Here is a 23091-nt window from a genome sequence, read left to right as displayed (position 1 = left end):
CCTTTTTTAAAGAAGTTTTTGCAATCACCAGGTTAGAGATGATGCTGGCCTGAATAAGATTGGTGTCAGATTGGTGTCTGTGTAAATAGAAAGGAGAGATGGATGGATGGAAGAGATGGAAAAGTGTAATCTAGAAGAGCTGGCATTTGATTAGCTGGAAATGGGGAGGGGAAAGGGAGAAGATAAGGACTATGTAGAACTTTTGAACCTCAGGTGACTAAAGATTGGTAGTCTTGATGTACAGTGAAGAGGAACATTTTAAGGGATAGCATAAGTCCCATTTAGAAATTTAATTTGAAATGCTGATGGGACATTCAGGTAGAGGTGTCTGGCAGGAATTTGGAGATGTGAGACTAACCTTCAGGATTGGGTTTAGCTTTAGTCATTTACAAGTGATTCATGTATCAATTATCTTCTTCATCATCATTATTTTAGAGGCAATTACCTGTCCAGTATCACACAGCTAGTAAATATTTGAAGGCAGATTTGAACTCAGGTCCTTATGAATAGGGCTGGTGCTCTATCCACTGCACCACTTGGCTGCCCCTTTTATTTATCAATTATAATTGAACCTATAATTGAATCAGCAAAAGAGAGTATTGAAAGAGAAGAGGACCAAGGAAAGAGCTTTTCTCCATCTAGCTGTATGACCTCAAGCAAGTCAATTCTCTGAGCCTCAATTTCCTTATTTGTAAAAAGGGAATAATACTTATACTACCAGTCTTACAGGGTTGTTGGGATAAAAACACTTAATAACCCTTGTGAGTTATTGTTTCCATTATGCAATTCTACTTTGTAGCAAATAAAGCACTGAACTAGAGTCAGGAAGATCTGAGTTCAAATCCTACCTTGACTCTTCCCCTTTTTTCTACCTTTGGGGCTAGTTATTAAATAAACCTTTTTTTAAATGAAGGGAGAGCAGGAACCCCTTTAGCTCTACACTCAACCTCCTCCCCTCAACCCTGGTTCCCAACTCTGTAGTTAATATCTCATAGCCCTTTACTTTAGAGATAGAAAGAAGAAGAGAGATAGAGAATCAGATAAAAAATGACCCAGAAGCTCACCTCTAAAACATAGTCAGAACTGTGGAGTGTGAAGGGCTTGCCGTCCAGGGAGAAGGAGATATCTGGGAGCGTGGATGCCAGGTCACATTGTACAAGATACTGTAGGCAGAAAGTGCCCCAAGGCCTGTGGTGAGATCCAGGTATTCCAGACTGGTAGGTTCACAGGTCAGTAAGAAAGGGGTGAGATATTTGTGTGGACTCCTGTTCTCAGTGTCTATCTGAGCTCAGGACCTTTCACAAAGTCAGAGTAGAAAACAATCTAAGAGATCAACTAGCTTCACCTGTAATCTGAATAGGAAGCTCTTCTGCTTCTATAGCAATGTTGTCAAAATTAAATAGAAAACCACAAATTAATATTATCTATGTCACGTATTTTTGTCTATTTTATTAAGCATTTGCTAGTTAGTTTCTCTTTAGAGTATACCCATCAAGATGATGAGGTGATCATATGCTTCCTCTGATTAAAGGGATTTACTCTCAGTGGGGACAGCGCATTTCACTTTTGCACTGCCATAATTTTTAGAAAGAAATGGCTTTGCCCAGAAAACTCCAAATGGGGTCACAAAGAGTTACCTATGACTGAAACAACTGAACAACAATAAAAAAAGTAAGCCATTTTTTCTTATATTAAACTAAAATCTGGCTTGGCAACTTCTGTTTATTGCTCTTAACAATACCCTCTGAGGTCAAGTAGACCAAATTATTTCTTCTTTCAAATGCTTTTAGAAAAATTGTAAATTTTCCCACCTACTCCAATAGCTGAATAGTATATAGAGGTAGATTTTGGTTCAATCTAAGAACTTTCTAAGAGTCGAACCGCTTTGAATATAATAGTAATAGTTGTCTTATATAAGGTGGTAAGCTCCCTCTCAAAGGAAATATTCCAAAAGCAGCTGGATGAACAACTGTAAGAGATTTTGTGAATTAAACATCTGCACAGGGTAGAATGAAACAATCTGAAGTTCCTACAAATTCTGACATCTATGACACTCTTGCAGTAAATATTGCATTTTGAGGGGAGGGGCATGCTGAAATGGGACCAACACATTTAGGATAACCACCTCTTGCTGCTCTTTCCATTCTCTGGGAAGGCGACCTGGTTCTTACCCAGACTTTTTTTTTTGGGGGGGGGGTATCTACCTATTCTCTTTTTCCAAGAGTTTGGCTTGCTCACCTGGTCTCCATCTTCTTTGACTCCTAGCTTCTTCATCACTTTCCTCATGGAGCTGATTGGACCTGTGATGAAGGAAGCTCCAGTGTCCACAGATGCTATGCAACCATCCTGGCAGGACAACACATTGGATTTGACAGAAACCCTGTATAGGGAAGGCCAGAGACAGACTGCTCATGAGCCAGCAGTCAGTCACTGATCCCACCTCCAGAGACTTGGAGCCTCAGAGAGCTTGGGAATAGAGCAAATTATAAATATCATCCCTGATTTCAGGGAGGTGATATTTGGGTAGAGGAGGGGTGAGATGTAATGCCCCAATTATATGACAAGGTGATTCAGAAAATGTGCTGTCCTGATAGAAAATAAGTGAATTGAAACTGAGGAAGCTTCCTAGAGGAAATGGACTAGAACCTCCATGTATTAGAGGCAGAGGGAAGTCATTATAACAATGTTTGCAAAACATTTCTCTATAGCCATCTTATGAGGGAGGTAAAGTAGAAATACTGTTACTCCCATTTTACAGCTAAAGCTACTGGAACTCGTTATTTGCCCAAGGTCACACAGCCAATAATCATCAAATCCAGGATTTAAATCCAGGTCTCCTGATTCCATTTGGAGCACTCGCTTATTTTTTGCATTGGTAGGGCCCATCTTTACCTTCCTCTGCTCCTCATCCTTCCCTCTCATGAATGAATATCTAGTTGTGATAATAGTTTGCAGCAATGGTCTCTACTGAAGGATTTTAGTGGACAGATAATAGCCCAGAGATGTCTGAATTTAGTTAAGTGCATGACTCAAGCTCTGGGGGTTGGCACACAATAGATGGGGTGGAGAAGATAAAGTAAAAGTAGAACCAATAGTGATTTCTGACCCGTTCATTTGGATCTGCCAGAAGCCTGGATGGCTGATGTTGATGTAGTGGAAAGTCCCGCGGTAATACTTGGGGTCGCTACCTCCTAGTATAATCTCTCCACCGGGCACATGAGAATTCCTGGAGAATAGAAGACAGTTTTTCCCACTCTGAAACCCAAAGATCCAGGGTTAAGGAAAAATTGGGGAAGGGAGTTGGAGAATCGGAACATCATGTCAACAAACATTAAGCATCAGCTGAATGTCAAGCACTGTGGTAAGTATTGGAAAGGGACAGGATACAGTGAGCAGCATGGGAGAGCAAGACTCCTCAGGGGTCCATCTCCTCCTCTCCTGGATCTCATAGTTGGGACCTTGTGGAACGCTATTCAATCACATCCCTGAATAAGAAGTCCCTCCAATAAGTGATCACTGAGCATTCACTTGAAAGACCCCATTTTTGGAGAAATCAATTACTCCTAAATCAGCCCATGCCATTTTTGGATAGCTCTAATTTTTTCAGGCTGGGTCAGCCCAACCTGACCCAACAGTCACTGCAGGAATTAGTAGAAAAGGAACAAGGATGGAGATGTGCAAATGAGCACCATGAAAATGAATGCAAATTGGCACACATTCTCTTCCTGTAGGCGTTTTTAGGCACAGACCCCATAAAGTGAGGTTTGGTGCCTGAGAAAAGATTCTGGAAAGTCTGAGGAAGAAGGTAGTTAGGAATGCAAAGACCTGTGACTATTTTGGAATAAGAATAGAGGGGTGCACAGAAAACATCAGCACACAACCACTGATGATCCTCAGGGGGCCTCTCTTGAGGACCTCTGGGCTGCTAGGGTGTAGGACTTGGGGCTCATGCTGCTAGGGAAGCACAGGGGCAGGGAAGCTGGAGTGTCAGAGCCATTCAGGCTGGGCTTGTCTCCTCACTGGGAATTCCTCTAAAGAAATAGGGAAGAGTTGAAGGAATTATTTGGCCACTCCCATCCCTGTTCCCTTTCACAGTGAAGATCTCATTTGATGCTCAAGATACCTTTAGCAATGTATTTTATATGATAATTAAAATTACAGACTTCATTAGCTATTGCTCTCTTGAAAAAGGGTAGTGTTTCAAATCATTGAATGGGAGCAAGGTTTACATGAGTATGTGCACTTGTGTCTATGCCAATTGCTATATACATATGCCATTCTAAGCTCCCTCCTATTCTGCAAATTCTTGTGTCCTCAACCTTTTTCCTGCTTTGTTTGATGTGATCTTTATAATAAATGTAAACATTCCCATCAAAGGTATAGATCAGGGGTCCTCAAACTTTTTAAATAGGAGGCCAGTTCACTGTCCCTCAGACTGTGGGAGGGCCGGACTATAGTAAAAATAAAAACTTTGTTTTGTGGGCCTTTAAATAAAGAAACTTCATAGCCCTGGAAGAGGAGGATAATAATCCTCAGCTGCCACATCTGGCCCGCAGGCCACAGTTTGAGGACCCCTGGTATAAACCATAATCCCCAATTCATCTATGCCATTCAACTGTAGTTCATGATCATCTGTAAGAAGTTCTCAGGAGACTCTCCCAATGTCTTCCTCTCTATCTGTAGAATTCATATGGTTGCAGATGGAATATTCAATCTCATCTATTCTATCTTACCCTTATGACTTCACCAATCTATGTCTTTTTTCTGGTGATGAAACTCTCTGATTTAAAATTGGAGCTAGTGTTACATGCATACCAAATTTTAGAATCTCAGAATAATAGAAATTGGAACTGGAAAGGACCACAGAGGTCATCCATGGTTTGAATACTATCTAATGGGACATCTTGTTCTAGAACAACTTGAGGTATAATAACTGTTTCTTCTCTAGGCCTATCATACTTTTATTTACTACTATGATTTAAGGCAATGTCAAACTCTCAAATACCAGGGGCCTGAACCAGATTAAAGTGTAAATGAGAAATGTTTAGTAAAATAAATAAAAATACAATTAAAAACAGAAAAAATGGAATCTTTTAAAACACAGAGGGCAATTGGAAGAGAATCAGAACAATTCTGTTTCATGGAATCTCCTGAAAATAACCCCATTGACCTTCTCTTAGGTCAATGGGGTTATTTTCAGGAGATTGCGGATTGGGGGAAACAATCAGGTTTGAGATTAGAAGGTCATTGCTGACTTTTTAACAAAGATAGTTTCATCTCACCTCAAAATTTCTCTGTGTTTTCATGGAATTAATAGAATTTTACAGTTGGAAGGGATCTCAGAGGTCATCTAAGAAGTGGTGAGAGCCAAGTGTCAAATACAGCTCCATGTGTCTCACAATAGTTGAGTCAGGAAGCAGATTAAAATGTAATTGGAAAATATTTCACAAAATGAAAACACAACAGGAATCTGAGGTTTTCTGAGTCAACATGTGGCCCACAGGGAGCTTATGTACCCTTTCTATTTGAATTTGATACCACTGCTCTAGTCCAACCCATGCCTGAAAGGTGTCCCTACTATATCTACAAATGTTTCTTCAACTATTGCTCATAAGATCTTCATTGAGAGGGAACTCATCATCTCCCAAAGCAGTCCATACTACTCTTAGACAATTCTAGTCATTTTTTCCTGACACTAGCCTAACAATTGGTTCTGCTCTTTGGGAATAAACAGAACAAATTTAATCCCTTTTTAACATGACAGACTTCCAATTACTACAAGACAGTTACCATGTTCCCCATCCCCTCCATCTTAGTCTTTTTTTCCAGGCTAAACATTCATGACTCAAGATTCTTTATCATTGTGGTTGTCCTCCTTTGGACACCCTCCAGATCATGAATATCCTTCTTGCCCAGAAGTATTCCAGAGCAGTCTTTCTAAGTCAAAGGACTGGTCATTAGGAGTACCACCTCCTTATTCTTGGAAGCTATGCAGCCTCAAATCACAATAATTTTTTGGGCTGTGATAGCTCTTCATTGACCCATACTGAGCTTGTAGTCTACTAGAACCCTCAGATCTTTTTCAATAAAAGTGCCATCCCCTAACTTGTACATGCAAAATTGATTTTTTTTAAAAAACCATGTATATATATATATATGAATCCTATTAAATTTCATCTTAGATGAAGCCTAATGTCCTAGTTTATTGGAAGTTTTGGGGATCCTGTCATTTTAGAATGTTAATTATCCAATCTCAGTTTTGTGTCACCTGCACATGCCGTCTAGAACCATCCTTTCTCCTTGCCCTCTAATCATAGAGGAAGAACTGTCTCTTCTCTTTTCCAAGGTCAATCCCTCTACTTGATTCCTGCCCACTTCCCTCCTATTCTTCAAGACCCTTTCTCCACCAATCATCCTCTTTTGGCTTTTCCATCTCTCCTTCTCCACGGACTCTCCTCTACCTACAAACAACTTAGGTCTTCAGTATCTTTTTTAAAAAAAAATTAAAACTACATAAATTTTCCTTGAACATTGCTATCCTAGAGCTATCATTTTTCCCCTTTCACCACCAATTTCCCACCATCTTTGCCGCCTTTTCCTCATTACCCAATATCACTTTAATCATGCCATGTAATACTTCACTCAGTCTTTTTAACTCCTTATAACCTGATATCTATCAATATTAACTTTGTCCTTCTAATACTGGGATTATCCTTTCCAAGGGCAGCAGTGGCCTCCTAATCCTTAAACCCAATGCTTTTTCATAGTCCTCATTCTCCTTGTCCTTTGGTCTTTGTTTGACCTTATTGGCCCCTTCAACCCTCTCTCCCTCTAGGCTTCCATGACACAGCATTGAATTGGTTCTTTTCCTATTTCCCTGCTCACTTCTCTGGCATTTTACCAGCACAAATTCCCATCCTTATAGATATACATTAGGGTTCCATGGTCAGCACTGATCTTTGTTTTTCCTTTTTTTTTTTTTTAATATTCTCCTTCAGATTTCTTATCCATTCGCATAGCTTCAACTATCACCTCCATGCAGAAGACTACAAATTCTCCGTCTCTTCCCCAACTTCACTCCATCTGTTTAGTGGATGAACATCACCTCAAATTCTTTGCACTCTCTAATATACTTGTGCGATGCCATGTATTATAGTTTATCTCGTCTGTCTTACTTTCCAGCTAGTCTGTTAATTCTCTAAAGTGAGGAATTGTGTCTAAGCTAAACTTTATAATTCACCTGGTACCCCCATAGTACTCTATACCCAGCAAGAGCTTTAAAAATGCATGTCAAATGAATGTTGTTGTATGAACCCAAAGTTTTGAAGGATAGATAGGAACTAGATCCATGATTCCACTGCTATAGGGATCTCCCTCCAGGGTAAAGGAGCTACCTCTACTTTCTCTGCAATCCTAGTGAGCCACTGAAAATCAAATAGGACAATTAGGCCATACATAAGGATCCCTTTGGATTGCATAAAACCACATATTAGCATCATTTACATCTTACTGTATTTGATTTTGTTAAATATTTCCTAATTACATTTTACTCTGGGTGAATTATATTCTAAAGCATTTGTGACAGCCCAGCCCAGGAGACTGTATTTGACAGCTCTGACCTAGCACACTGGGTAGTTAAGTGATTTTTCCAGGTTCATACAGCCAGTATATATCAGAGGCAGCACTTGAACCCAAGTCTTTCTAGCTAGTTCTCTTACCTACTGTCTGTCTCTGTGCTGTCTTTTCAATGTGTCCAGAATATCTAATTATCTTTCCATTCATATTAATCCATCCCTTTTGGATTTCACAGCTTCATTTTTCAGGATCCTATTACTCTCCCATTCACCCATGCTAAAAACCTAAACATCCTCCTTGACTCCCCTCTTTGCCCTTCTTGTCATTATGTCCTTCAGAGTCTGTCTTTTTCATGTTGCCAAAATCCACCTTCCTCCCTTTCCACTGCTACTACCACTGCTGCCACTCAATCCAGGTCCTCATCATCACCTCCCTGGACTATTTAATAGCTTCTTAATTGCATCCCCTGCCTCCTGTGTCTCTTCCTTTTAATCTAAGACAGAACTGCTGCCAATTTAATCTTCTAATAGGACAGCTTTCTATACATGATTTCTTCCTTCCCCAACCCCAGTTCAAAATCCTTCAATAGCTGCTCCTTCATCATGACATTTAAAGTAATCCAGTTTCATCCTGGACCCTTACCTCTTAATAGCTAGCATTTTCCTCTTCAGTCTTATCTTTTACCATTTTTCAAAACAAATTCTCTATTAATCTTATTTTTTCTCCAAACACAGTATGTGCCTTTCTGTCTCAGAGTTCTGCAAACAAAGTTGCCTTCCCCCTTCCCTCCTATTATCTAAGACCTACCCTTCCTTCAAGGCCAAAGTCTAATCTCTCTTGTGTCTGGAGGCCTTCCATAAGGGCCCCAGTTCCAAGTGATGGTTTCTTCTAAAACACAGAATCTAGAAGTGGAAAGGACCAAAGGGATTTCAGAATTCACCCATATTTCATATGAGGAAACTGAGGCTCACAGAGATTAAAAACTTGTCTCAAGGCTAAGTAGCAGAGCTAGGATTAGAATCCAGGTTTTTTGACTTCAAACTCCAGGCTCTTTTTACCTTATTTTACTGCTTTCCCCTAACAATCATTGTCACTTTTTTTGGGGGGAGGGGTGAAGCAATTGGGGTTAAGTGACTTGCTTAGGGTCATACAGCTAGTATTAGAAGTCTGAGTTTGGATTTGAACTCAAGTCCTCTTGACTTCAAAGCCAGTATTCTATTCACCGTGCCATCTAGTTGCCTCCATTATCACTCTTACCATTCGCTCTCTGGTTTTGTTAAGTACTTACATTTATCAATTGAAAAGAGTACTAGCTTTAGAGTTGGCAGTTGGAGCTGGAAAGCTTGAGATCTAAGCCTATTTTCATTTACCTGTGTGAATTTAATAATTCTGTGATTCAAGCTCCTAATCTATAAATCTATTCTAGACAAGGGGTTCTTAACCTTTTTGTGTGTGTCATGGATACTGTGGGCAATCTGGTAAAGCCAATAGATCTTTTCTCAAAAATTATATTTTTAAATGTTCAAAATGCCTATGATTTCAAGGAATCCAATTATATTGAAATAACCCACTGAAAACTATTCACAGACTCCCTTCTGGGATCCAGAAATCTTACTTCCATCCCCATGAAAATGATCTCTAAAATTCTTCCCAGTTGAAAAAAATCTATGTTCCTATTGTCTCTTTATTTATTGTCTCTTTAATTAGGACTTATAAACTCATCAGTGCTAGCTGAGATGTCTTATTATCCTTCTTTGGATTTCCAAAGTGCTGAGTCACAAAACTTCACATTTTTACAGTTGGTCAAGTTTTCTTCACAATTCTGTAATGTAAGGATTCTTATTATCCCCGTTTTACAGATGAAGAAACTAGGTCTCAGGGAAATTTGGTGGCTTGCCCAAGATTTCCAAATTAATAAGTATTGTAGGCAGGTATTTCAGTTACAAGTCCAATACTCTATTCATTACATCATATCAGCAAATAGAACTTGGTGAAATTGCCAATGATGATTGATAGTGATGGAAAGGGGACAGAATTCTATTGGTTTGAAAGAGAACATTGGCCTTTGTGTGGCTATATATGTGCATGAATTTGTGTGTGTATGTGTGTCTGTCTGTCTGTCTTTGTGTGAGCTGAAGAATGTTATTGTCATAAGGGATCTCAAAGATCGTCTAACCCAAACCTCTCATCTTTTACAGAAGGAAAATAAGGCCGAGAGAGGACATGGGATTTGTCTCAGAACACAAAGTTTAGTTAGTAGGAGAACTAACTTGAACCAAATTTTCCTACGAGGCTAATATTTCCAACAACATCATGTGGTTTCTCCCAATGCTTCTGTTCAATTTTTTTCCCATGAAGCAATTGGGGTTAAATGACTTGCCCAGGGCCACACATCAAGTGTTTGGGTTGATTTGAACTCAGGTCCTTCCTTATTCAAGGGCTGATATTTTGTCCACTGAACTATCTAACTGTCCCATAAATCGACTTTTAATAAAAAAGGTTATTCACTTTTTCTATTTATCATCCCAAATTCTTAGTCTCACACTCTTTCCCTACCTTCCAGTTGGTATGATTTTGGAGAATGAATACTGGCTTCATTCTCAGTCCGAGCCAAATAGGAGGAGGAGGAGGAGGCTGAAGCTTCTGCCCACGCAGTCAGACAAAAGTCACTGCTGTCAAAGAGGTTTGCCTGACTGTTGCTAGCTTGTAGAAGAAAAAGGCACATCCCCAGCTCTTGCTTACATGGGTCACCAGTTCAAGGCCAGCCTTCATCCCTCTAGTAATTCCAAACTTCATCTGTATGGCTATTTTAGTCTTATATTGACTTAGGTGTATGACGCATCATGTCTTGTAGGACATTTTGGTGCTTAGGAGGACCTGTGATCTCATCAGTGTGGAAGCTCTCTCCAATTCCAGAATGAATCCCATCCATTGTCTCACCTGTAGCAACTTGTGCTTATGTTTTCCCATGAATCCTCTGCAGTAGATTCTCTAGGATGCTGAATGGGTCCCAAGAGAACTCAATGACAAGCTATCAGCCTAGGACATAATTTTGGTCGCTGAATATTTACTGAGCACCTACCAGTAAAATACTGTGTTAATTTCTGGTTATATCGTTGAATTCTTTTGGTGGGAGTAAGGGAGGATGTGGGGCACATTAAAAACCTGTGATTTAATTGATCTAGGGATTGAACTGAGTTTGGCCCAAAAGACTTAATAGTATCATGGCACACTGGAAGGAATGCTTGATTTGGAGCAAGATGTTCTCAATTTGAATTTTGATTTTGCCCCATAAACCTGTGTGATCTTGAATAGGTTACTTAATCTTTTAGCTTTAGTTTCCTCATCTGTAAAAATGAATGGATTTTAGTCAATGACTTCTAAGTTCTCTTTTAGCTCTCAGTCTATGGTTTTATAATTCTAATTTCTCATGATAACCATATGACTATTTTTTGGCCTCATTTTCCTAATCTGTAAAATGACTGAGTTGTAGACAATGGCTTCTAAGTTTTCTTTCAGTTTTATGAGTATTTCACCTTATGGCTTCAGTTTTCATTCTCAATCTATGGTTCTTTGAGCCTGTTGTCTCATGATAGCCATATGACAAGTCATAGTATTTTCTTTGAACCTCAGTGTCCTCATCTGTAAAATGGGGCAGGGATGATATCTACATCACAGGGTTGTTGTGAAGATCACACAAAACACTATCTTCCAAGCACTTTATAAACCTTAAAGTTGTTTCAATAGCACTTTATAGTTCTCAAATCACTTTCCACAGAATAACAATAACAAGGCACTCTCCCTCTCTGGTCTTCAGTCTCATCATCTGTAAAATGAGGCTACTGGACTACATCAAGTATTCTTAACCACTTTTGTGACCTAGAACCCTTTGGCAGTTTGATATAGCCAAAGGATCTCTTCTTAGAATAATGTTTTTTGAACAATTGAAGGAAATGTTAAACACAATTTTTCCCATCTAAGTTCATGAATCTCCCAAAATCTATTCATAGAATTCTTGGGGATTCATGGACCCCAAGTTAAGAACCCCCTGAAAAAGATGATCTAGAGGCCTTTCCAGTGCTAGATTTTATAATCCTAATTGATTTCATCTATATGAACTACAGTTATCTTCACCTATAAAATGAGGATAGTAATCCCTACCCTACCTCACAATGTGATATAAGGAGCAAATGAAATAGATGAGTATAGTGTTTTATAAAGTGTAAAGCTTAGGCAAATGTTAAGTTACATGTACCTGTGTAAATGTACAAAACCATGTTTTCCCAAGCTAAATAAAAATAACTTTTCCATGACATCATTTGATTTATGGGACTCCCTTACATTAGCATGGTTCCAGGGTTCAACTGTCTCTGCAAAAACCTCTGGATGCCACAGAAGTTTCCCCCCAGGCTTTTGGGACTGATGCTCTTGAACATCTTGCTCCAGCAGATGGGACAGTCAGAAACACAATTCCCCTTCCTTCCTCCCAACTGGGATAACAACCCAAAAGAATAGCCTCACCTGCTGTAGTAGACAGAGAAGACTTCTTTTTTCAGCCTCCCTTGGGAGATTATGTTGTCAAAGAAAGGAACGATTTTGCTCATTGATCGGGCAGGGAAACCCAGACCCAGGACACCATCAAACTTGGCCAGTCCAAAGGGCAACAGGGGCAGTGCTGTCACCTCACCAAATGACTGGGTCATTTTGATTCCACCAACCTATGGGATAAAGAAGTCAGAGAGCTGGTAGGCAGACTGGGGATATTGCTAGGACAGCTAGATCCAGTTCGAACTCTAGGTTATAATAAATCATTATATTGGCTCCTGATTTGGGAAACAGTTAAATTTGGAGTAATTAGGGAGGAAAAAGAAGAGAAATTGGTAGTAAGAATATTGGTTTGGAATCAGAAGGAATTGTTGAGGTCAGTCCAACTCCCTTGTTTTACAAATAAGAAAACTGATGGCCAGAAAATGAAATGATTTCCCTAAGATCAAAAAACAAGCACAAGAATCCAGATTTGGATCCAGCTTTTTAAAATTCTAGAGCTCCCAACTAATTCATTCTGGTCATAACACTCCCTTCATCCCATGGGTTGCTTGTTTGACAAGTCTACTCCTTTACCACTCCCTGTGTGCCCTCTAATGCCCCTTTTAGTACCTCCATCTCCTTCCAGGTTGCCCTTCCGACCTATCAAAACCTTATTTCACCTAAATAAAAATATTAATGGAGTTGTAGGCCACATGGTATAAGTTATGCTGGCCTTTTCCCTTGGCAATAACCTAGCCTAACGTCAACTCAAGAGCTCAGGTCTAGTGGAACACTGGGAAGAGAGGGGAAGGTTGGATTCTGGGCCAAATTGGAATAAGTCAAATTTGTTATCTATTTTTCACTTTCTTCTACATCTCCTCTCAGGATCCTCTTCTCCCTATCAAATTCCTAATGCCTTTAACCCCAAAACCTTCATTCCACTCCCTAAGATTCGCACCCAACCATACTCCCAAGACACCCAGAGGGTATTGGTCCAAGCCTTACATTTAATTTATTTCATTTCCTCCCAAGTCTCCCCTCCAAAAATACTCCTTTCCAGTGACTCATTTCCCAAGGTCTTCCTCTCAGCTAAAAGATAGGCTGCATATAGCAAGTCCATCTTTGCTAACATATTAGTTGGCCTGTGGTTTACCCCTCCAGGTTAATATGATGCTCCAGTCCACTCAAATTGCTAGTGTCCTCCCAAAGTCCTTAAGGAGGTGAGGATAGTGGGGATTTTAGAAACAGTGAAGAGATGTATAGCACAAATATTCTTGATATTCTCAAATCATATTCCAAGGAATGGACTAGAACCTCTAGGTAGTTTGACCTTAAGTGAATCATTTGCAAATTATATGCAAAATACAATGCAAACAATTAAGATTTTTTTAAATCAATAGTTTAGCTTTCTTCTGTATTAGGTACATGGGCTACATTACGGATCCCCAGTGACCAAAGAGAAGCAGCAGAACATTACCATTTCCCAGTCTCCCTAGGTTTTGAGGATAGACCCACATTCATATTCTCTCCTCAACCTTCCCTCTCCCCAACAAGAATTCTTCCAGCATACTAAATTATGGGAAATTGGTCCTTTTTTGGGAAGGACTCACAGTCACTGTATCCTCGCTCAGGAAGCCCATGACTTGGCCTGATGCATACTGGATTTTGAATTCGGTCCCGTTCTCTTTGTAGGTGGAAGATTTGGTGGAGTCATATTGATGGTGGAACACTGGTAAGGAGACATAGACCAAGTTGTTAGAGGAGGGAGCCATGGAAGGCAGAGAAGACAGGAAGGTGCTCAGGATGGAAAGACCAAGACTAGACTATCTTCCTATTACTCACAGGGCACCTTGGACACATCACTTCTTTCTGGACTTCAGTTTCCTCATCTGTCCAGAAAAGAAGCCAACAGATGGTCTCTACCATCTTTCCTTCCTTACAGTCTATGATTCTTTAATTTGGAGGGATGAAAGCTTTGAGAATGTAAATAAATTACCCAATCCCTATGTAACCATTACAATGCTGTGATTGTGAAGTCAACCACACTGCTAGCCTTAAAGTATCATGGCTAAATAGATAGTCAGTCCAAAGCAAAGAAGACTTAGCTCTAACACAGATTGGCTTTGTGACCCCAGACACATCATTTAGGTTATCAGTATTCAATTATCTAAAATTATAAGTTACAGAAAAGGTGCTTGCTTGCAATGGTAGAGGAAATTTTGAACCTGAAAGAACCCTATATCAATGAAATCCTAGATCAGTCCCCATCCCTTAATAAAACTTAAAAAAAATTACTGAGCATCTACTATGTGCCCCATACTCCACCAGAGTCATAACTAAGATTTTTTTAAAATGCTGAAACCCAATGTCTGCTCCAATCAGCATGAAAGGTGACTTTCATTTGGGAGATATTTTGTGCTATCTCTCATGATAGGCAGAGATTTGGGGGCACCAGTACTTCTTTTGGGCACTACTTAGGTAGCTGTTAGATGCATCTAGATTGTAGGACTCACCCAGCATATCATCTATTAGATTCCTATTTTTTTAATTCACTATTCTTGCTAGCTAAGCAGTTAACTGGTGTTTACATGTTGCTAAATTGGATGTACTCTCAGCTTCTGCCTAAGTCCCACTCACCTCACCCTTGTTAAGCCTCTGTACTCTGCTTCAAGGATTTCTGTTGAACTTTATACCATTGTTTAAATGAATCAGCTTAAAACATCTTGTGTTGGGGTAAGGGGTGGAGGTGAGAGGTACACAATATATACTCCATAAATATTTGTTGATTGGCAGACTGTCAGAGATAGGGGTTAAGGAGCTGTGACACATACTAATTGATGGACAGTGTTAATGGACTCCTAATTGGTGGGAATCATGGGAGCTCTTTGAATGGAGGTTAAGTGCTAAGGATGAGGTTGGACTATATGTCAATAAGAGAAGGCTAAATGCCAAGGATGAGGGGCTAAGTTCCTGGCATGGTACTGTTAAATTAAAGCCTTGAGGCCTGAGAAGTGAGAATGAGAGTCTGGGGACATGAGGCAAAATTGAGGGAGGGGGATAGGCTTAAAAAATCTGTCTTGTGCAGGCTAGGAAAGACATAGACATGTGGCTTGGCCAGGACCTCAAATGCTTCCCCAAGATATCAGATTTGATTCCTTATTTCCTCCCTCACTGCCCTTATCATCATTTTGATTTTTCCGCCTGAAAGAACAAGGAGCTAGGAGTCAGGAATCTTGGGTTCTATACAAAAATCTGTTAGCTCTGGGTTTTCATTTTCTCTATTCAAAAAATAGGAGGATAGGAGGGAAAAGTGTTAGGTAGCAGTTATAGATATTTGGGATCAGGCGCGAGGTCTGACTTCTCATACAGAAGAGCCTGAACCTGGTTTTTCAGGGCTAGGATCTTACCACATGCTGTGTAGAGTGGGCTACATTTGCTGGAGGGCACCCAAAAGTCAGCAGAGCCCGTGTCAAAAACAACCTGGAAGGTCTGGGATGGGTTGCCGATACTGATCTCACCATAATACTGAGTCTGTGGGGAAGAAAAATCAGATGGACTCAGGGCAAATCATTTTAAGTTACCCTAGATGATCTCTTCTAGTGTCTTCCATTTCTGAAATGCTATAGAATGTGGTACTGAAAAATGTGAAGTGCTATCCTACTTTTAAATTTCAGCTCTCAAAAACTGTGTGGGCAAATCAGTTAGCTTTGTTACACCCCAGGTTCTAATCTATAAAACAGGAATGATAATATTTGTGCCACAACATACCACTAGGGATAACCAAAAATACTTTGTAAACCTTAAAGTGCTGTAAAACACAAATTATTATTGTTATTCTTACTTTTTAGCTACTTGTAGTATTTTTCTATTACCTAGAAACTCTGGATTTTGATTATAATATTCCTAGAAGTATTCATTTGAGGGTTTCTTTCAAAAGGTGGCTAGTGGATTTGATTTCTACTTTGGCCTCTGATACTAAGAACTTTGGGAGATTTCTTTTAAGATTTCTTAAATATGATATCTAGGATCTCTCTGTCTCTGTCTCTCTGTATGTATCTGTGTATGTCTCTTTGTGTGTCTGTCTCTGTCTCTCCATCTCTGTCTCTGTGTCTGTCTCTCTCTTTCTCTTTCTCTGTCATAATATAAAGGTAGTTCTTTGATTCTTAATTTTTTTTCCTTGATCTTATTTCTAGTTCAATCATTTTTGCTATTAGAAGCATTAGATTTTACTCTTTGGACTTTGCTTTAACATTTCTTATTATCTCGTGGAGTCATTGGCTTTTCTATTTGGTCCATTTTAATTTTCAGTTCGTTGATTAGGCAAGGTTTAGTAACCCTTCTGCTCAGGCTGTTAATTCCTTTTCTTCCTTCCATAGCTTTTATTTATTTTCTAATTATTTTCCTCTAATGCTATTATTTAATTGACAAAAACATTTATTAACTGTTTTAAACTCTTACTTCATATCTTCCATACATTCTAGTTGAATTTGTGACCTGGGGAGTCATGGAGAGGAAAGCAAAAAGTTAAGTATTGGAAGACTTACATCCTCAAAATTGGTGAGTCTAACAGGGGACATTACATTAAGCAGGGTCAGCTGTTTGGTATATGAGAGCCAATCCATGTTGAATTTCCCCAAATTCCTAAAGCCTCTGAGCTTCATATCTTCCTGTATTGAAGTCATTTTCTTGAGGACAATCCTGAACAGGAATAAAGGGGAAAAAAAAAAAAGAATATTACAGTCTCTCCAGGTCTCCTACCCAATCCTTTAAGATCATTTCACTCATTCCTTTGTCCCCAGTCAAAACTATCCCTAACCTTTCCATTCAGGCATTTGAGAACTGGAGCATGGATAGCATTGTCTGAAGCAGATTAAAATGTAATTGGAAAATGTTTGACAAAATAAATCAAAATACAATGTAGCATAAATAATACTTGTGGTTTTCTAAGGTGTGACCCACAGGGATCAATCTCTTTGGGAGTTGAACTCATGGTCTAAAAACCTGCTTGGACTTACTTGTTCAAGGACATTTTCCTCTAATTTAACCTTAATCTTCACCTGCTTCATTTTCTGTGTTGAGATGAAAATTGCAATGTCCCTAGCCCCATATACTCACCTGCCACTGCCCTTAAAGTTAATTCCTTACATAACAAAACATAACTTTCCCATAGATAAGGACAGAGATATGGGTGACGCCTTGGGGGCTAGTTAGGTATTATCATAGAGTGCTAGACTTCAAGTCAGGAAGTTTTGAGTTCAAAGCTTATCTCAGACCCTTACCATCTTTGTAATCCTGGGCAAATCATTTAACCTCTTCCCGTTCATAAAATGAAGATAATAATAGAATATAACACATAGTTATGAGAACTAAATAAGACAATATAGCTAAGGTTCTCTGAAACCTTAAAGCACTATATGAATGCCAATTATTATTAATGGCAAGGGTTCTGTGCTGGATGTTTTTATTTAATTGTTAAAAAGGAGGATTTGCTCTGAGGTGGGTAGGAAATGACCCTTTTATTCAAAAGCATCACTAAAACATTAAAAAAAAAGAGAATTATCTTCATAAAAGTTTTGAGTCTATTCCTCCTCTCCTCTCCTTTTCCAGTTAGTCTAAATAAAATAATTTCAATGAAGAAGTGGTAGTGGTACAAAGGGGAGCGATCTGAATTTAGAATTGGAAGACCTGGCTAAAATTCCAGTATTGCTACTTACTACCAGTGTGATCTTAATTAGGTCACACTCTTTCTGAGCTTCATTTTTCTCATCTGTAAAGTAAGGGGATTTGATTAGTTTATTTCTAAAGTCCCTTTTAATAATCAATCTGCTTTCCTACAATTTGTTTTTCTGTTTTGCAGAAAATATACACTCATTAATAAGAGACTTAAGGAAAAAGTAACTGAAACTTATCATTCTTATCATTAGCATGGCCTCCGAATTTTCATCTGCCACCAGCATGGGCAGAAGGCTCTTACGGGTCTCTTAGACAAATGTTGGCATCTGGGATAGAAAGGGATAATGCTCAAGAAAAATTTAGCTTGGAAGACGGTCCTTCCAACTCTGAAAATCAGAGGTCTGATTCAGACAATAGGTCTGAGTCTGTGACCTCATTTGGGGTTTTCTTGACAGAGTAACTAGTTTGGTGTTTTCTTCTTCATCTCATTATAGGAAACTGAGGCAAGCAGGGACTTGCCCAGGATCACATAGCTAGTCTATGTCTGAGGTTGGACTTGAATTCAAGTCTTCCTGACTCCAAGCACGGGGCTCTGTCCACTGAACCCTAGAATTCAGAGTTGAGAAAGAGGTGGTGCTATGTGAGAACAGCAGGTGGCAGCAGATACTAGGAGCAGCCCAGCACTAAGGCTCTGGCTGGCTGGCTCTCAGATATCAAGGTGGTTATATTAAAGTCGAGGGAACCAGGTGTTGGAGAGGTCTTGTGGAAAAGGATTAGCATTTCCATCGCTTGGATCCCTGATGTCTAAACATGAAACGTGTTTGCCCCAAACTGTCTCCTTCATTGTTGCTTTTCTGATCTGCTACACTCAGCCAAGACACCTCCTTGACGTCTAAGGATGATCCAAGGGTCACAAATCGCATCAGAAGAAATATTTGAACCCAAAAGCTGTGCTCTGACTCTAGAGACAATGCCCTTTTCCCACAGTACCAGTCACACTAACAACTGTCCAACCCCCTCCACACCTGGGACATAATGCGAGAAATCACCCTGTTATAAATTTGGTTATAGACTTTCCTCATTCACAATGTAGTCATTTCCATTTGAAGATAATCCTTATTTCTAATTTCTCCCAGATTCACATTCTAACCCCAGATACTCCTAATTCCAAACACATATTTCACACAGGGATATGCTGATAAATTGTTTAAAGGAATGGCAATGAAACGGATTGCATGTAAGACACTTTTAATTTTAATTTTCATTCTTTCATTCATTCATATCTTTTTCTCCATCATATTATTAAATCTGTACAATCAACAAAATAATAAATCAAGTCCTGATTTGTCATTTTGTCGATTACTGAAGTGTAAATGCTTTCCTTGAAAATCAGCTCTTAAAAATCCATACAATTTGCTTATGACATTTCCTTCATCTGGAATTCGGCCTGCCTCCTACTTTCTCTCTGCCTATTGGAAATCTACCTAGTTGGTAGAGTAGATAGAGCATTGGCTCTGGAGTTAGGAGGATTTAGGTTCAAACCTGCCCTCAATCACTTAATAGCTGTTTAAGCAAGTCACTTAACTCCTATTGCCTTTAGGACAACATAAAAACTCTATTTAAGGGCCCCTGAAAACTCCTTCCAATCTACTTTTATCCCATCTTATTTCATGTTATTCCCCTTCTGTGCCAAGCTATGGGCTATCAGCATTTCCCCAAATTGCTGTATTTGTTTCTCTAAGATCATACAAATTATCCTCCATAAGTTTTCCTGGGGTGTAATCCCGTTTCATTTCTGATTCTCAAAGTACAAATCTTCCTTCTAAAACTAGCTCAGGCTCCATCCACCATTTCCATGACATTTCCCCAAAGCATTCCCCTAAGGTGGTTATTCTGTCATGACTGACTAACCCCATTCTGATCCCATTTGGGGTTTTCTTGGCAAAGATACTGGACTGATTTACCATTTCTTTTTCTAGCCCATTTTATAGATGAGAAAATTGAGGCAAACAGTGTTGAATGACTAGTCCAGAATAACACAGTTTATAAGTGTCTCAGGATGAATTTGAACTCACAAAGAAAAGTCTTCTTGATTCTTGGTCTGGCGCTCTATGCACTCATTGCTCCACTTACCTGTGGTCAAAGATAGTCTCTCACTTATCCAATATTCTCAGAGATTTTTTTTTTTTGCTGCTTTTATTCCTGATCTTGAATTATAATAAAATTATAATAAATATATGTAAATTATGATAAATGTAATAATTTTGATAAAGGGCTAACCTCTACTCCCCATGTGAAAATTCTTAGAAAGTAGGAACCATTTTATTTTCATTTTTTGTTAGCACAGAGTTTGCATAATACCCCTGATCATCCTCTTCTCCTGAATATTTTCTCTTCCCTAGTTTCTCGTGACACTTCTCCCTCCTGGGTTTCTGGCTATTGGTCTGACCTCTCTTTGGTGTCCTGTGCTGGATCTTCATCCACGTCATACGCAGGAACGTGGGTATGGGCCTCTGTCCTGGACCATCTTCTCTCTATAAGCTCTTTAACTCGATGATCTTATCAGCTCCCGTAGACTCAGATGGCATCTTTATATAGGTAATTCTCAAACATATTTATCTAGTGCTAACCTTTTCCTTGATATCCATTACATGTCCAGTGTCACATGTCCAACATGTCTACTGGATACCTTGAACTGGATATTCCATAGATTCCATCATGCCCCAAAGAAAACACATTATCTTTCTTCCTCCCCTGAACTCTGCCTTTTTCCAAACTGCCCTATAACTGTCCAAAGTACCACTCCCCCGGTCACTCAGGATCACAATCTTAAGGCCATTCCTGATTCCTCTCCTGTACTCACTCTATATAGTCAATCTCTTATCAAATCTTGTTTAAACCTTCACACATCTCACCTCAGTGCCCCCTCTCTTTTTCTCCATTCACATAGACAGCCATCATCCTGGGGCAACCTCTAAGAACCTCCATTACAAGAGCCTTGCAGTATTCTCCCCACTTCAAGTCTCTTTCCACTCCAACCATCTTCCACTTGGCTGCCAGAATGATTTTCCTAAACAAAGGCCTGACCATATGAGCTTCCTTTCTGAATAAACTTCAGGGGATCTCTCTGTTACAACCAGGATCTGTTGGGCTTTCAAAGCTTTTTATGACCTGATCCCTTTCTACTTTTCCAGTCTTCTTATACCTTAGCTCCCTTCAATATGATCTACAATTGGCACTTATCTTCTCACTGTTCCTCACACAAGATACTCCATCTCCGGACACTGCACCTTTGCATTAGCGGTTCCCCTTCTTCACCTCCACCTCCTGTTTTCCTTGGTTTCTGTTTACTGGTGGAAACAAGTTTGCCTGGTACAGCCTCAGGACCACAGGATGCTAATAAATCCAGATCTGGGGCTTTAACTCTTTTTAACTTTTTGCTAGAATGGTACCAGTAGGGTCAAACTATTTACTTCTGTGCTCCTCATTCCCATTTCTCTGCTTCCTATTCCTCACTCCTTATTAGGCAATATAGAAAATGCCCTCACTCTACTGGTCTTACAGATAACAGAACAGTTGCCCACTGGAATCCTACTTGTTCTTTGTCTCAAACAATATATACATTTGGACTCTGAGGGTGAGGATGGATACTACTCCTATCTTGTGCTGCCTGCTGTAGGTACAGAGGTCACGCAAAGATCATTGTCCTTGCTAAAAGTTATTATCCTTCTCCCCAATGAGAGTAGCAATAAATATAATGTTTTAGCTCTCTCTGTGTGAGCTAACATAATTCAACTAGACTCCTTTACCTATTAAAATTCAGCATATATAGATATATACAAATATATGCTATATTTTAGATCCAGATCAGGCCTTTCTAACCCCAGAGCTTAGCAGAGTGTCTGGCATGCAGCAGGTACCTAATAAATATTGAATTGGATCTAAAAATGCTGGCTAGTTGATTGATACTACAATTATGATCAATGATTGAATCTGACACGAGATCAGTGATCCTCCCTGCTCCCAAATTCCCTTTTATTCTGGTAGAAATTGACTACACAAGTATCATCAGTCCTGATTTTGTCATTTATATAGATATGTCCCATAACTGTATTAGGTAATTATAGAGAAAATCAATTATTCTGGGAAGAAAAAAAAAGTGAAAAAAGTTACATGATAATTCTATTATATATTTAAAGGGAATAGCAAATAGTACATAATAGGTTTGCATTTTCATGTGCAATCATCTATTTTCTCCCCTATTCTGCTATGCTAGGGAAATGCTTGTTTTATTTCTTAAGTTCAGAATAAAATAAATGATTATTTTTTTTAAATAAAAAAAAAAAAAGAAAATCAATTATTTTCTATGAGCCTCAGTTTCCCCCTATATAAGGTGAAGCCATCACAGGTTTCTGAAGGAAGAGAATTGACATGATCAACATGTGCAGATAAACTTTATTATTATTATTATTATTATCACCTGCAATCTTAGGAACTTGCTGCTTCTTACACTGGCCTAGTGCCCCATTGCCTAAACCTAGACAGAAAGAGCTCCCTGCGTCTTCTTATTGACCAACAGATGGAGCTTCCTCTTGACTGGCATTTGAAAAGCCCTCTTCTCCCCAAGGTTCTTTGGTCACATCATCTTCTTCACTAACTACTAGTCCACTGAACCTTTCCATCCCCTCCTACCCTCTTGGCCCTGGTATTACCGTTGTAAAGCATCACTGGGCAGACTGAAGAAGCAAGTGCTCCAGACCACCAGCAGGAGATCCCAGAAATTCATCCTGTTCTGTCTGTCGGTCTCTCTGTCTGACTGGGATTGAGGCTGCCTGTTCTTTTCCAAGTTCCACTTGCTTTTATATACCACTTAATTCTAGTTGAGTTCCACCTCTCCTCTGATTTATAGCTAGATTTACAGATAGAGTAATAAATCCTCAGCTATATGCTAACCCTGGGTACAAAGCCTAATGTCACCTGCTTCCAGGCAGGGCAGCAAGGGGAAAGGGGTGGTGGGAAAGGAGACCACTATTCAATAACGTCAGCAGTTCTACAAATCCATCATGCTGGTAAAACAGCCTCTTCCTGGGTCCCACACTGTAGGTGACCTCAGTCATGAGACATAGAAAAATTGAGCCCCTCGTGAGTCCAGGAGAGAATTAAGTCAGAATACAGGTTTCTGAATTCTTGGGTCTAGGTTCCCTCTTTCAGCCCATAGCCCTTAAAATTTTTTTTCTATCATTTTCCATGCTTGATCACATAAGTATTACCAGTCTTGATTTTGTTACAAACAGGCTGCATAACTGTACTAGGTAA

The 23091-nt window shown here is 39.4% G+C and overlaps 1 protein-coding gene across 1 annotated transcript in view; it reads right to left on the bottom strand.

Moving 5' to 3' along the window:
• Positions 1-22590, bottom strand: part of REN (renin) — a 29970-nt gene extending 7380 nt beyond the window's left edge. The window contains exons 1-8 of the mRNA XM_051998566.1: positions 22488-22590; positions 16647-16800; positions 15510-15633; positions 13713-13831; positions 12097-12293; positions 3107-3226; positions 2239-2380; positions 1065-1163 (exon numbers count right to left, since the gene is read on the bottom strand). Of these exons, the coding sequence (XP_051854526.1) occupies positions 1065-1163; positions 2239-2380; positions 3107-3226; positions 12097-12293; positions 13713-13831; positions 15510-15633; positions 16647-16800; positions 22488-22561 (1029 nt within the window). The 5' untranslated portion in view covers positions 22562-22590. The remainder of the gene's footprint in view (positions 1-1064; positions 1164-2238; positions 2381-3106; positions 3227-12096; positions 12294-13712; positions 13832-15509; positions 15634-16646; positions 16801-22487) is intronic.
• Between the last annotated feature and the right edge of the window lie 501 nt (positions 22591-23091).

This window comes from Antechinus flavipes, chromosome 4 (assembly GCF_016432865.1).
Source record: "Antechinus flavipes isolate AdamAnt ecotype Samford, QLD, Australia chromosome 4, AdamAnt_v2, whole genome shotgun sequence".
NCBI classification, from domain to species: domain Eukaryota; kingdom Metazoa; phylum Chordata; class Mammalia; order Dasyuromorphia; family Dasyuridae; genus Antechinus; species Antechinus flavipes.
The sequence above is the reverse complement of the archived record's forward strand: the minus strand, read 5'-3'. Positions and strand labels throughout refer to the sequence as shown.